This window comes from Haemorhous mexicanus, chromosome 2, assembly GCF_027477595.1.
Source record: "Haemorhous mexicanus isolate bHaeMex1 chromosome 2, bHaeMex1.pri, whole genome shotgun sequence".
In the NCBI taxonomy this organism is placed as follows: domain Eukaryota; kingdom Metazoa; phylum Chordata; class Aves; order Passeriformes; family Fringillidae; genus Haemorhous; species Haemorhous mexicanus.
In genome coordinates, this window is record NC_082342.1 from 113,991,222 (window position 1) to 114,006,227 (window position 15,006).

Here is a 15,006-nt window from a genome sequence, read left to right on the forward strand (position 1 = left end):
CACTTCTCCCTTATGGGACAGGAGTCCAAGCTGGGAAAGGCAACTCCCTGTTATTTCTGAGTTTTCCAATTTCTGATCAAGTGGATAAAGCTATATGGTATAAAACTCCTCAGGACTGGCCTTAAGCCAGAATGGTCATTTGAGGAAGGTGGCAAAAGGGGCTGAGCAGTGACTTTGGATTGTGGGGACAGATAATGGGGGTTAATAATGAAAGAAAAAAGAGATGCGTACTGGTTTTGGTGCCATCTTTCTTTTTCTTTTTTTCATATGTCAAGTCACATGTTTAGATTAATTTAGGCACCACAAACTAGGAGATAACTTCAAATGCTTTTTTGAAGGGTCAGATAGGTGAGGGGAAAAACTTGGCAAATATTATTATACTAAGGGAGAACATTTCAGAAAAGTCTATCCAAGAGAAGGGCAGATATTGCACATGAATCCTCTGGCCCCAGTCTGAGCTGTGAATTGAGTCCTGAGAAAGAAAGTCAGCAGAGAGAAAATTCAGTTTGGGGAGCAGGACAGGGAATTTTATGTCCAAGGGCAAATGAACCAAGAAAATTCATACAAAACCCTTGATAACTTTGTTACATGGTTTAAAGTTACATGCTGCTCAGTGCCTTGCCTGGTGTCCTTTGATGGGTAAAGGCAAGCAGAATGCCTCAAGGGACATTTTATTAAATATCTAGAGTATTAGGAAATCAACATCATTTATTCATTTTTGACATCTGCATTGTATTATAACATTGGTATATTTTTACTGGCTTGGTTTCAGGTCAAAGCTATATTGTTTTTTAACTGACTTTCTTTAAAAAGACCCATAAAAATGAGTGCAACATCACATTTAGATTTTAAAAGTATTGAAATGCATTTGTTTCTAAAAGTAATTGGTTTTGCCACAACTCCACATCATTCACTCAGAATTGCTATTTTAAAAAAAAGGTGGCACTGCTGGAAATTACAGCAGAAATATTGTCTGGCCAGAGTTCATTCTAAATGAGGAATTTGTATGTATGCATTCATGGCAGGGGAGGTCAGTACGAAGAATGATGATGTTTGTTTTCCAGGGCTGTTATGACTTGGTGACCAGTTTTATGGAGACAAATATGGGAATCATAGCTGGAGTGGCTTTTGGGATCGCATTCTCACAGGTATGTGCATAAACACTCCCCTTCCCCCCTTTTCTTTTCCCCTCTTTTTCTTTACCTGGACTTCAAGGAAGGAAGGATTATGGAAAGGGACTGAACTCAGCATGCTCATTAGTCCTGAGGTCATCTGTTCATTGATTTTCTTTTTTTCAACTTAAATGAAGTTTCTCCTTGGGAATATCAGTTACGGTTGAGCTAATGACTAGCTCAAGGAAAACAACTTGTCCCTGCACTGGGTCAAATAGAGGTTAACCCAATAAAACATTGGCTTAAATGGAGCATAAACGCTAAGAAGACAAATAGCTTATCCATTGTTTGGGTAGGCTTCTATCTTCTAAGTACTCTTATTTGTTCTTAAAGGACTCAAGAATTCAAAGGAGTGCACCCTCAGGCCTCCCCATCCTGGACCTGGAGCCTGGAGAGGACACTTTGTGACCAATTTGATTTATTTTCCCTTTAACACTGAACAGTGAGAAATGTGAAGTTTACCAAAATGAGATTGTTAAACCAGCTCCTTGTCTGCACCAAAAGGAGTGTGGCACAAGAGCGACGAGGGGAGAGCTAAGCAGGGGTTTTCTGCTCCATGGTATCCAAACTGCATTTATGTAGACAGGAACTGGGGAAAGTATAGCTCTGGTCAGATTGTTCTGAGCAAGAAGGGGTAGGAAAACACCTGCATCTTTCAACAAGATGTCCTTTATACCAGTCACTTCGTGTGTCACAGCAAGGACTCTACTGGAAACGTGCAAAAATGAGAGAGAGAAATATGTGCAATTCAAAACTGTCCCCAAGCCAAAAAAGCGTGGAAAATGGCCCCCACATCCTCTCCATCAGCATGCACACAGCCTGAGGCTGCCCTAAAATTGCCCTAAAATTGTCTCAGACTGGCTAACTGCCCTGCCTTGGGCATATCTGGGAGCCTGATGTGAGCAGCCTGTGGTTTGGGGTGGGTGCAAATGTGGGTTCATCACAACAGCAGCTGCCCAGAGCATGTGCCTGCATGTCAGGGATCCAGAAAAGGTGAGCAATCTGGAGCTGTTTGTGCATGGACAAGGGGAGGTCACTTTTCTTTTTTTCAATAGGCTATTCTAATTCTTGTTGAATGGTGAGAGCATTGATATTCTTCTCCAGCCTTGATTATGGCTTGATTGCTGCTATAGGGCTCCAGGCTCAGGTTTCAGTTTGGGTTCTAGATAGCCAGAAGGCTGTAAAGCATCTTTTTAAATGCCTCCTGTAAAGCTATCCAAAAGAAAAATGAGACTAGTAGGATTGTAAAATATGCTGCTGGGGGAAAAAGTCAGGACCAATACTGCCTGAAAGCATTTAATGGGTGTTTCATGGCAGGCTGCAGGCAGCACGGGCTGCAAGACATTTTGTCCCTGTGACTGAGGGGAAAAACGAGGTGTGTTTTGGTGTGGTGTTGGCATCTCACACTGCTGGTGGCACCAGGAGCCCTGCTGCCAGGTGGGGATGTCACTCCCCAGAGCAGGCACTGGGCTCTGGCACTGTGAGGACATACCCAGCTGCTTGGGGTGTTAGCAGACTTCTAAAAAAGAGAAGAGAGAGGCTGCAGAGGGGAAAAACTCCGCTCTCCCAGGCTCTGAAGAATAGAAGGCAGCCAGTTTTAATTTACTGAGTAATCTGTTTTGCTGGGCCCAATTAGGAACAGTGTTTACAAATTGATTTCAGGTTAAGGTGGCTGGCAGAAATGCCAGGCAGGGCTCCAGCTGTAGGCGAGGTTTTGCTGTTCCTATTGAGAATAGGTTTAATCTAAATAAAAGACAAATTAAATCATGTTGCTTTTCTACAGCAAAGCATGCTCAAGGGCCTTTCCCCCATGTGATTTGTTAGGTGTTGACTAGCATGGGGAATGTGCTGATGCCCAGAAACAGGGAAAGTTGGTGTAATGGCATTGCAAATCTTACAGGGCACAGACCTCCCCATCAAAGTCAAGAGTTCTTATAAAAAACACTGTGTTGCTGACCTTGTCTGATCTGCTCCTTGGGTTTGAAATAATAACAATAAAATAAAATTTGATGGTTTTTGGACTTGGATGCCAATGTTCACTTCCAGCTGGAATAATTTCCATTTAGCAGGTGCTCTTCAGAGCAGAAAAATTATTGCTGTGTTGTGCCCAACAGAGAATAAAATTATGCAAACTGCACAGATGATGGAGAGCTGTGCCTAGATAAAACTACAGTGCAGGCATTGGCTTAAGGAATGCAAGAGACACTTTCTGGAAGGGTTTTTAGATTGTGAGTAGGGGAGACTCAGTGCAATGCTCCCTTTGTGCTGAAGGACTGACAATCAGGTGCTCTCCACGTGCTCCAGACCAGTTGTTGGGCATACACAGGTCCCATCAGTCTAAGATAAATTCCCATGCAGCCATGGACTCTCTCTGCTGTGCAACACCCACCTGCCCTCTTTACTGTCAGCATCAATGTGGGCAGCTCTGCCTGAAGGTGGACACAGTTGTGGTGCAGAAATCATCCACCTTGTCTGCTCCAGCTCCTCCCTGAGCACAGGGAGGCTGGGACTGCCTCAGGGGTGAGGGAGTGGGATCTACATCAGCATCCAATATGTGACCTGAAATCTGGTCTAAGACTGGGTTGTTTCTAAAGGCTAAACACAGTGGATTCAGTGGAGGTAGGGCCTGTGACAGAGGCACACCACAGCACAGGAGGCTGACTCAAATAAGTGACATGTGACACAGCAAATTCTTTTAGAATATAGCCAGAGAACCTGCATGTTTGGAGATTTGCACTTTGAGAATATGACAAGCTATTGAGCTAAAAAGTTATTCCTAGTTCCCCTCAGTTTTGGCTTACCTGATGTGCTGATGAATTCCAAGTTAGTTCAACACATTTCTATTTATAAAAATTCTCCCAAAGAATGAAATATGGTGATGATACCAAGACCCAAAATAAAATGGAAATTCAAATTGCAATTCAGTTTCTTTCTCTTCAGTATAATAAGGTGTAATAAATATGTCATGCAGAACAGCTTCCAGTCAGTGGTAACTCCTACAGAATAAGTGTATTAAAAAACCAGTTATTATGTGTACAGGGGGGATAAGACTGCTACAAAATATGCTGTGGATGGTTTCCAATGGCCAGAAGTAAGATGTGCCTGAGATTGCTCCTAGACACCATGAGAAATTCACTGCATTCTGCTTGCTGGAATGCCCTGTGGCTAACAGGATGGTAGAATAGGAGACACACCTGAGAGGTGTGAGTTTCCCACTTGTCTAAACCAAAGAATTTGTCCGCATTTTCAAGTTTCCTGTGGCAAGACCACAGTATGGAAAACTCTCTGCTTTCTATATAATAGCTCAGAAGACCAAGATAATCTTAGGAAAAAAAGGGAAGAAAAGAAAAAGTAAGAGAGAAGACAAATGCAGAACCAAGTCTGGCAACTTAGCACTCAAAAATCAAAAGACTAAAATCAAATAAATGAATAAGTGGATAAAAGTGGAGATGAGGCATTTGAGAGGCAATGGGAGTGCAGGGAAATAAATGCAGCTCCCAGCAGCAGATTCTTTGTGGGAATCCTTTACCACCAATTCTTCTGGTTTTTCAAAGGAGCTGCAGGAGCCTGGTGCACAATGGGATAAGGAGCTTCCTCCTGCCTGAAGAGCAGAGGAGGCAAGTGATGGAACAAATGCAGAGAGCAAGGCAGGGTGCAGAGTGCTGATTTGTGCTGCAGCCTGGGAGCCTCTAGCCTGACTGAAAAGCAGAGGACTCTAGTTCTGCCTGAAATGAAAGAGCACCATGGAGAAAATTCAGCAGCTCAGTACAATATTGCCTCTTTTTGGCTGCAGGAGGAGCAGTGCTCTTGTGGTTATATGTGGAAGTCAACACATCAAAAAGCACATGTTTTTATATGCATTCAAAGTATTTCTAGAATATTTGCTATAGCTCTGTGTCCTGGTAATACTTAGAAATGACAAATAAAATGTGGGTGCAATGGCTTGACACACATGCCATTATTTTTGAAATACAGAGTTAAACATTATGTCACTATAACCACTTAAATGCCTAAACCAGCCTAAGGTCAGAGCCAAGAATCAGTAAGTGGGCCAAAGATCATGGAGATAGATTCATGAGCAACCTGCCACTTGTCTTAGGAGTGAGCTGAGTAAAACAAAACACCATTACCTGCCTGCAGATGCTACAAAGTTTAGACACACTGATTATTAGAGTTACAGCCCTCACAGAACAGGAGAATCCCTAATTAGAGGTATCTGGGGAAGTCTGCTGCTGTTGAAGGGGGAAAGAAAAGCCTTTGGTTTCCTGTTTGTAGAGGCTACAGCATCCTTCCCCTTGTAAACCTGATACAAGCAGCAGATTGTGGTGGAGAAGAAAGTGGCTGGGTGCTTGTGATGGGGGAAAATAAACAAACAGCTGAAATGTACATTCTTGGCCATTGTAGGGAGGAATTTATTCAGGTCTGGGCTGGAGTTTGCTCAGGGAAAATAATTTGGATTAAATACGCTGCAAAGTTCATCTTACTTAAAAATGCAGTCAGGCAGAGAGGTAACTTCTGAGTCCAGCCAAGGAAGGTGAAGAAAGACTGAAAGTCACCACAAACACAGAAAAACGACAATGAAGGAGGTGGGACAGGGCCACCCAGAGGCACTCACTCTGTGTGGTCTGTCAGAGCATGGAGAAATACAGAGCACTGTCCAAACCAGAAATCTCATTCTCCAAAATTCAACTGAGCTAAAGAAACAGTGCATGAGTCAGCTGCAGGAGGGTCAGGTAACCTGTAGAATGTGGTTGCTTCAGCAGTTGATTAAATCATCCTCCCAGTGATGAGTAGAAAAGGCAACAAAATGGCTAAAATGTCTTCTTGATATCAACTGAGATTTTCAGAGCTGAGGGGGGTTTTCACCATGCACATATTGTTCTGGCAACTAAAAACACAGCCCCTGGGCCCTGGTAGCTTTGGTTTTTGTTGGAGGTTGGTCAGGAATGGATAGCAGTGCCCCACATCTAGTTCTAACCAAGGCAGTGTCATCCTTGGTGCCAAAATCAGGGGGTCCATGTGGGGAACAGGAGGGTTCAACCTGCTTTTAAATGTGACTCAGTGCCCTGTGGAAATTCCCAGAAGAGCTCTGGTGGACACTGAAACAGGAAACTGAACAAATTTCTGGCAAAAGAAACATGGCCTTACAAGGACTGTGACATCTTAGGGACAGGAACCAGTTTATCTCAATTTGAGTTCACCCTGGCTTGGCCTTGCTCTGGGCTGGTGCCAGCCCAAATCAAGCAGTTGCCTGGTACAGAAGAAGGGTGTTTTGATGATGATTGTGTTAACAATGAGCACTGCCTGGTCTAGGGGAAAGGACACAAATCCTGGGGAGTGAAATAGGAGGATCCAGTCTGGATGAGCCCCAGCCAGTCATACCTAGGCACACTCTGGATATGCTCAGGAGTTAATGAATTGACCAACTCCAATGAGAAAAGTGAGGTTGAATTATTTACAGCATATTAACACTGTTGGCACATGAAGGAAGCACTAAGAAACTGCAGTAGACAAAACATTGAAAAGACTGAGTGCTTATTGATGAGTGGAAGCCTGGGATCTGTTTTCAATAATCTGAGTGACAGCCGAGGGAATAGTGAACGACTTTTTAAAAAGTTATTTCCAGATTTACAGAGCTCATTCCTACAGTTCTGTAAAGGAAGCATAACCACTCTGGGACGTCAGGAAGTTTTTCCCTGGCACAGTGATAAAGAAGTTAAAGGCACCAGCTCTCAGGGCTGGTGGGTGGTGGTGAGGGATCCAGGTGGAGCAAGTGAAACACAGCCTGTAACAAGCTGATACCCCCAGCAGTTTATTCATCCAAATCTGGCTCGGCCAGACATTGACAACGGGATTAAAAAATACCAAAAAGGCATGCTGTCTGTCAAATAAATGTCAAAGATCAAGAGGAAGATCTGACAGACAACAGATTTAAATGCTGTTTTTCTAATTAGAGCAGTCCTTAAAATAGGGCATAAATATGTTGTGCATAATAACTCCAGAACACGAACTACACATTTACCAATGCTCTGCACTGATGTACTGAACTGAAATTCTGTTCTGTCTCTGTCCTGTCTGGAACAGTTGATCGGGATGCTGCTGGCATGCTGTCTGTCCCGGTTTATTACTGCTAACCAGTACGAGATGGTGTAACAAGGTGAGCTTCTCCCATTTTCCAGGTGGTAAAACTATAAAAGCCTGGCTGTGGTGTTGTGGCTGTGCTGCTTCTGCCAAAGACAGCGAGCAAGTTTTACATTCTGATTCTCGTTCATTCATTCTGAGTGTGTTCATTGAGAATTAAGCCTTCCCATGGGCTTCTCTGCTTTGGGATTTTCATCCCAATTTATGTGTGGTGGGAAAGGAATAAAAGGGGTGGGGAAATGCAGTGTGGAATTTCATCATTTCATTTTTCTTGGGAAGAGAGAGCAAAACACCTGCTGTGAATACTGATAACAACCAAAGCAACCCACTTGTTGGTTTGTTGTTTTGGTTTTTTTGGTTTGATTTTTTTGGTTTTATCTCCAGTCTTTCAAGAAGTGTGAAGTCCAGAGCCTGTGTGAAGACCAGGAGCTGCAGAGCTGGAGAAAGACTGCCATGAATGTTATAGCACACACTGTCTCTCGCACGCACGCACGCACACCCCCACGAGCAAGCCCGTGCGCGCGCACTCTCGCACCCCACTCCCCAAGTGTCCCACGCCTAGTGTCCCATCCTGTGAAGTTCCACGGTGCCACCCGGAGTGGCCGGGTCCCCTCGGCCTCCAGAGCCAGCCCCACCCCGCGGCTCGGCCCGGGACGGCACCGTCTGTATGTTCTTGGTCACACAGTAGTTGCATCGTAAGTTAACAAAGGTAACTCATTAACAGCATTGATCGGGCTGTGCATGTAGTGACTGGAGGGCATAATTAGCCTTTCACCATGGTTAATAAGTGTTGCACACATTCATATAAACCGGTATATGAAATATATATTCTTTTTGGTTTTATCTTAATTTCTTGGTTTGTTTATTGCTTTACTAAGGTTTCCATCCTTTCCCCCTTCCCCTGCGCCTGTGCCCCTCTCCCCAAAAACAAAGGAATCAGTAACATAACATAAAGATACTTGAAAATGATGTTAAAATGTTGTGCTTGAAGGGAACTGTTATTCCTGATGTTCTTCTACATCTTTGATTCTTACTCAGTGTTGTATGCCTAGTGCGTATCCCGGTAGGCTTTGTCTAGTGCATTTTGCCTCGGAACCTGATCCTGTGTAATACTGTTATTAAGCTGTGTTGTTGCTTACTGTGAAGGCAGAAATTTTTGCTCCCTTTATTTTTATTACGTAGCTATGAACTAATTGAACTGTGCTGTACTGCGGCCTTCATACTTTTTTCCTGTTCTTTCTTTTTTTTTTTTCTTTCTTTTTTGCATTGAGGTTGCAGCCACCAAGTACATTGTTGAATCAAATCGAAATAAAAACACACACACACAGACACAAAAAAAAAAATCGCAAAAAAAAATAACAGGCATATGAAATATTTTTGGGGGAAAGCAAAAGTTTAAGACCTTTTTAAAAAAAAAATAGGACTTTTTTAATAATGCCTCTGTCTAGCATGCAAATGAGAATGCATTGATATTGTGAGTATTTGTGATATACGTATTAATAAATGGAACCATTACAGATTTCTAGCTGCTTCTGTCTCATTCATTAGTTATAAGAAAACTTTTTTTGGGAGGGGGGAAGTGAACATGAAACAACCAGGCACAGCTTGGCATGGCATGTCTTTATGTGTTTTTAAACAACTAATCTGCTTGTAAAAGAGAAGTGTTACTACCCTGGGAAAAGAAAAAAAAAAAAAGTGAAAGAGCTGGAATTGTTTCAAAACTCCTTCTGCAGCTGGTTTCACCACGTGAGTGTTACCCTCTGCTTTGCAAGTTTTCTTCTTGTAATTGTTAAAAATCTGCAGTATTTAGTTATCCCATCCTTAGTGCTGTGAGTGATTTTGGCATTAAGCATTTCTCTCTTGATTTGGGTAGGAAAGGAGAGAAGAGAGTTTAGGGGTTGAGGGAAGGCAGGCAGTTATCACTTGAAAAAGTGAAATGCCACAGACGTGACAGAAAACCCATGGAAGTCTAAACCTGGGAATTTTGGGGCAAGCCCTTAGCTTGGCAGTGTGGACAGAGAGGGAGACTTGAGAAGTCCTGAAGCCTTCTGGTTGTGGGAGCTGTGCAGCTGCTGGAGTCCCAGTCCTTCCTCTGTCTGTCTGTCTGTCTGTCCATCAGTGCCACTGTGACCCCTGCCTGGGGGGCTGCCCTGCCTGGTGCCTCCAGCATCAGATCCTGGTGAACCTTTGGGTGGTGCTGGGGTGGGCAGTGCACTCCCACCTGCGGCTCTGGAAGGGTTCACAGCCACACGGGCAGAAACCTGCCAGCATGGCTTAAAAACCCCAGAAGCATCTTCTTTAGCTTTATTCAGAGAGCCCTTCCAGAGCAGGAAAGAGAAAAAGAGCTTTACAAATAGAGAAGGAATCTGCTCCCCAAATTTAAATCTGCCCTCAATAAAACATCTGTCAGGAGGGAGCCAGACATCTTTAGAGGTGGAGATGCCAATACAGGTCCTGCATCTATGCTGGGCAGCCAAGCAGGACGGTGCTGGGGACAAAGCCACTGGGCCGGTCACAGCACTCCCGTTTGCAGTCTCTTCTGAGGGCTTCAGAGCAGCCACAGCCGCTCGCTGGTTGCTGGGGCTACGCCGTGCTGGAGCGATGCCCTTCTCCTGCAGGCACAGGATGTTCACAGAGCGATGTTTTTCCATACCAGAAAGAACTGGCCCACCAGCTGCCCCAGTTTCCCTCCTCTATTCACTGCCGGGCAGGTCTCCCCTTGCCCCTCGGAGGGGAGGGAGGTGGGTGAGGTTGCCCTGCCTCCTTCAGGAGTCACCAGTGACCTTCCGGAGCACAAAAGCACCAGCCTCTCCTTGGTTTTCTTTCCTTTTTTTTTTTTTTTTCCCTTTTCATTTTCCTGAAAGAAAGAGCTGTTTGTGCCAAGAGCTGTTCCTTTTGAAGATGCTGATGTTGGGTGACAGGTCAGCAGGCCCCCAAACGTGCCTGTCCCCATTCAGGAACGCTGAGCGCAGCTCAGCTTTAAGGCGTAAGCGCTGAATTAAATCCATTCAGCAAAGCCCTTCAGTGCGTTGTCGATTGTTTCCCCCAGCGCAGCACCACTCCTGCTTTTATGGGGTAGGTGTGTTAATTGGGCTCTTGGCAGCTTCCCCGAAGAGGATCCGGCTGCTGGAGGAACTGCCAGGGGCTTCCCTGGCGAAATCCCCCTGGCTCGGGCTGGGACCACCCAGGCTGCGCTGCCTGGCACCGCGGCATCCCCCCGGCTGCCCGGGTGGAGCTGGAGCATGCCGGCGCTCCCTTCCCTTCCTCCCTCCGGGAGGGAGAACTGGGGCTCTGCCTGATGTAGGGAACACAGCCGGAGCTGCAGAGCACGGCTCGGTGTCAGCCGGGCACGAACGCGCGGGGTGTTCCTGCCCCCGGTCCCGGAGGTGTTTGCCCCGGGGTCCCTCTGCTCCCTCCGCTGTGAACTGAAGGAGCAGCAGAGGAATCGGGGCTGCTGCTGGGCTGGGCTGGCTCTGGCTGCTCGTCCCTGCCCGAGCAAATTGTGTTCTGTGCAGTTGGTGATCCAGCTGGGCCAAGGAGGGGTGGGCAGGTGTGGGAGTGAGGGCAGATGATGGGGCAGCCAGATAAGCCCTGGGGGGTGGGAGGAATGGCTGGGGGTTGAGGAGAGTGGGGCATCATAAAATCATTTAGGGTGAAAAACACCTCTAAGATCAGTCCAACTGTTACCCCAGCACTGCCAAACCCACCACGAAATCATGACAACAGATGAAGCAGGGCTCTGGGAGGAGGAAGAAGGAGCAGCACCTTGCTTTGGTCCCAATGAGCTGCCAGCTTGGTTTGGCTGCAAGGTGGACCTGCAGCCTCAGCTGATGTGTGTGCTGTCCTGAGCTGCCTCCCGGGGCTGGCTTCTGCTGAGAGGACAGCCCTGAGCCCTGCTGAGAGGACAGCACGTTGCTGTGAAGGTGATTTTTCACTGTGTCAGTGAACTGTGGCTGCTCTTGGAGGCCTTGCTGCTGGTGCCATCCTTGGGCAAACATTGCTGCAGAAGAGACTGGCTTTGGTACAGGACTCAGTGCAGCCCCTAAGATGATTTTGTCTTCTGTGAGTCTTGCCTTGATTTCAATGGCTCAGTAATATTGAAGATAATTTTAAAGCTAATTTACTGCCAGCCAAGCCCCTTGCAATAAACACCTGACATCCCACTGGAGGGGAAGGATGTCAGACTTCCACCAGGGCTGAGTGAGGCCTGCTTCACAATCAACCTGTATCACAAAAATAAAGATCCTCCTAAAGATCCTGTATCCAAAAATAAAGATTTGACATAGAAATGACACTTCTCTATTTTGTAAGTAAAAGTGTTTTGCCCTCCAAATGTGTAAAGTATGGTCAGCTTTTTGCAAGCTGTTTCTGCCAGCTTGGCCTGGTTTTTAAGTAAAAAGCTGCTGCTTTTGCCTTTTTCTTGTCACTGCACCTGTTCCTATTGCAACCAGGAAACATTTTATTCAAAAGTCATTTCAGTTTTGTCCAGTGACTGGAGATATTTGGTGTGTGCAGCAAGCAGTGCTGAGGCAGCAAGTCCTCAAGCTCTGGAGTCTGTTCTGCTCCCTGGTAGCTGCAGTGTGGTTATTTTTGGTGTCTGGAGCTGTCTGTAGGTGGCACCGAGGACTTATTTTAGATTGTGGTCCTCCTGTGTGATCAATAACTGGGGAGTGTATATTACAGACCCAAAATATCCCGGCCAGGTTGGATGGGGCCCTGTGCAGCCTCATCCAAGGTGGGGATGGAACAAGATGGTCTTTAAGGTCCTTTCCTGTCACCGACATGTTTTATGAAAAATCCTTTCCTTAGGATTTTTTCTCCTGGGAAGCTGAGAGACCTCAGGAACAAAGTGTAAACAATTCTTATCTGCTGCTGTGGAATGCAACAGGTGGATCTGTGATTGGTCTCATCTGGTTGTTTCTAATTAATGGCCAATCACAGTTCACCTGCCCAGACTGTCTCAGTCAGACACAAACCTTTGCTATTCTTTCCTTTTCTATTCTTAGCAAGCCTTCTGCTGAATTGAAGAAAGCCTTTCTTCTATTCTTTTAGTATAGTTTTAAATATAACATATAGTATAAAATAATAAATCAAGCCTTCTGAACATGGAGTCAAGATTCTCATCTCTTCCCTCATCCTAAGACCCCTGCAAACATCGTCACACTTTCCAATCCAAACCATTCTGGAATTCTGGTGCACTGTGCAACAGTGCAACTCCAAACATTCCCAAAGCAACTACTAAATCACCTGAATGCTATTTTTTATTCACCATACTTGGCCAAACTTGCAGAAGCAGTAGATTCCAGGCAACCCCTGGAGGTATTTCCAGAATGCTTTCAGAAAGTGCCAAATGACCAACCTTTTGTTAATCTGGCCCTCTCAAAACCCCTGAGGGCACTGAAAAAAGTCATTTCTGAAAGCTCTATCTGTTCTTAAAATGGATATGGTTCAACCAAGTCAAAAAACATTAATAGTTTTAAAACTGTGATTTCCAGGGAGAAAGAGAGTTTTCTGGCTTGCATATGGAGGGTATGGTTTGTGTGCTTTATCTTTTTGAGTAGAGAATAAGAAAGTATGATGAGAGAGAAGACTGATGCCCTGTAAAACCTCTGGGGTGGCACAGGAAAAGGAAAAAGAGGAAAAAATACTTCTCCAGTCAGAGGGGCTGGAATTGGTGAGTCTGACAGTAGCTCCAAGGTCAGTAGGCTCAGCAGCTCCGCTCTGCAGCCACGGGGTCTGAGGTCTGCTCTGGAGGGGACTGTTGCCTGCCAGGACACCTCTTACATCCCCTGGGTGGTGAGAGCAGCCTTTTGTGGGAGTCTGTAGGTGTCAGAGAGCTAGAAACTACTGCAGTGCACATCCAGGGAAATTCACAGCCAGCATCAGCCCATGGCACCTCCTGAGGCTTTGCAGGAACCTTTGGACCCTGGTGGTTCCCTACTCTGCCTCCCACAGGCTGGCTGCACTTCTTTGGGGTTTGCTTTTAATGGAGTGTCTGTAAGTCATTACTTCCTCAATAGAACTGAAAGGACTTGGTCAGTGCTTGTGTTGATTTTTTGGGTATCTTCAGCCCTGAAGTTATCTGTAAATAAAAGCAAACAAATTATTATCTGGAATTTTCTTCATCTTGGAGTGCAGTGTGACCTGAAGATCAGGTGAATGAGTCTTCCTCCCAAGTCTTCCTCCCAAGGAATGGGTACACTGGTTGTTGTTGTGTGCCACTCCTGTGTTGCTGTGTGCCACTCCTTTTGCCCTCGTGCAGTCCTGGTGCTGGCAGGAAAGGTGGAATTCAGCTCTGGAGGAGAGGTGGAATTCAGCTCTGGAGGGAACCTGCCTGAGCCTTGTGCATTCCCTCTGCTCTGCCAGAGCAGGATTCTTCAAGGCCTGCCAGAATCAATGCTGTGCCTTGGGGGAGGGCAGAAAACAGGTCTCCACCTGCTTGGTGGAAGCAGCAAGGTGAAAGAGCCAGAAAATCCTGGCCAGCACCAGAGCAGGCTCAAGCACTGAACTGAGCATGGGCTGGCATGGTCCACTGCTCTTTGTAATGGTGGGGTTCCTCCCCATGCTCATCTGGATAACCTAGCTGTTCCCAGCTCCTTTGGACTATGCATTAAGCATTACAATATGAGAGGGAAATCAAACACAATCAAAATTATCTCTATGAGACCCATTCCATAAAATAGTTATTGGCAATTAACACAGATTTTTTATAAAGAAGTAATTAGCCCTCCTGCCCTGAGCATTAATGAATGCTTTTCATTGCACCCCAAGGGGTAGTCAACCTGATAATAATCCACTTCAACACAAATGTTGTTATAAAACAACATTGTTTGACAACAGTGGCAGCAGGACAGTCACAAACAGGAGGCAAGCCTGCTCCAGTGAGCACTGGAGCTGGTTGCATAAAAATGAAAGATCATTGATAATTTGCTTGGATTGGTGCTGTAGACTTGTCTTCTTACCTGTGAAGGAGATGAAGCAACAGATACCAAAAGCAGGGTCTCATTTCCCTGGGTGAGAGCTGAGAAAGCCAATGGAGATGCAGCAGTGCTGGCCACAACCTTCTGGTGGTGGTGCCTGCAGAGCCTGGCAGGGTGGAACAGGACCCATCTGTGTGGTGGTCTGGAGGTGGTGATCTCATGGTCTGGAGGTGGTGGTTTAGTGGTCTGGAGGTGGTGATCTCATGGTCTGGAGGTGGTGGTTTAGTGGTCTGGAGGTGGTGATCTCATGGTCTGGATGTGGTGATTTGGTGGTCTGGAGGTGGTGATCTCATGGTCTGGAGGTGGTGGTTTAGTGGTCTGGAGGTGGTGATCTCATGGTCTGGAGGTGGTGGTTTAGTGGTCTGGAGGTGGTGATCTCATGGTCTGGATGTGGTGATTTGGTGGTCTGGAGGTGGTGATCTCATGGTCTGGAGGTGGTGGTTTGGTGGTCTGGAGGGGTTTGGCAGCCAAACGGCAGAGGGTGGTGTGCCCCTGTAGTCTCCACTGCTGAGCTCTTTGGTGCCACAGGGAATGAGCACCTGGTGACTGCTCCCCTTCCCCCTGCTCCTATTTGATTGTTGGCATTTTCTAGTGAGGTATGTGTTAGTGCAGATGCAAAAATCACATTGGCTTCTCAGTTCAGTGGCTTTCCTGCTCTGACAAGCCATCACAGAAACCTGGTTCTGCTCGGGGTGGGTAGCACAGCACGGGCA

The 15,006-nt window shown here is 45.9% G+C and overlaps 1 protein-coding gene across 1 annotated transcript in view; it reads left to right on the forward strand.

Annotated features, from left to right (window-relative positions):
* Positions 1 to 8,832, forward strand: part of TSPAN7 (tetraspanin 7) — an 89,787-nt gene extending 80,955 nt beyond the window's left edge. Inside the window, exons 6-8 of the mRNA XM_059839973.1 lie at positions 1,065 to 1,148; positions 7,257 to 7,329; positions 7,698 to 8,832. Coding sequence (XP_059695956.1) covers positions 1,065 to 1,148; positions 7,257 to 7,325 — 153 coding nt within the window. The 3' untranslated portion in view covers positions 7,326 to 7,329; positions 7,698 to 8,832. The remainder of the gene's footprint in view (positions 1 to 1,064; positions 1,149 to 7,256; positions 7,330 to 7,697) is intronic.
* The last annotated feature ends 6,174 nt before the right edge of the window (positions 8,833 to 15,006 follow it).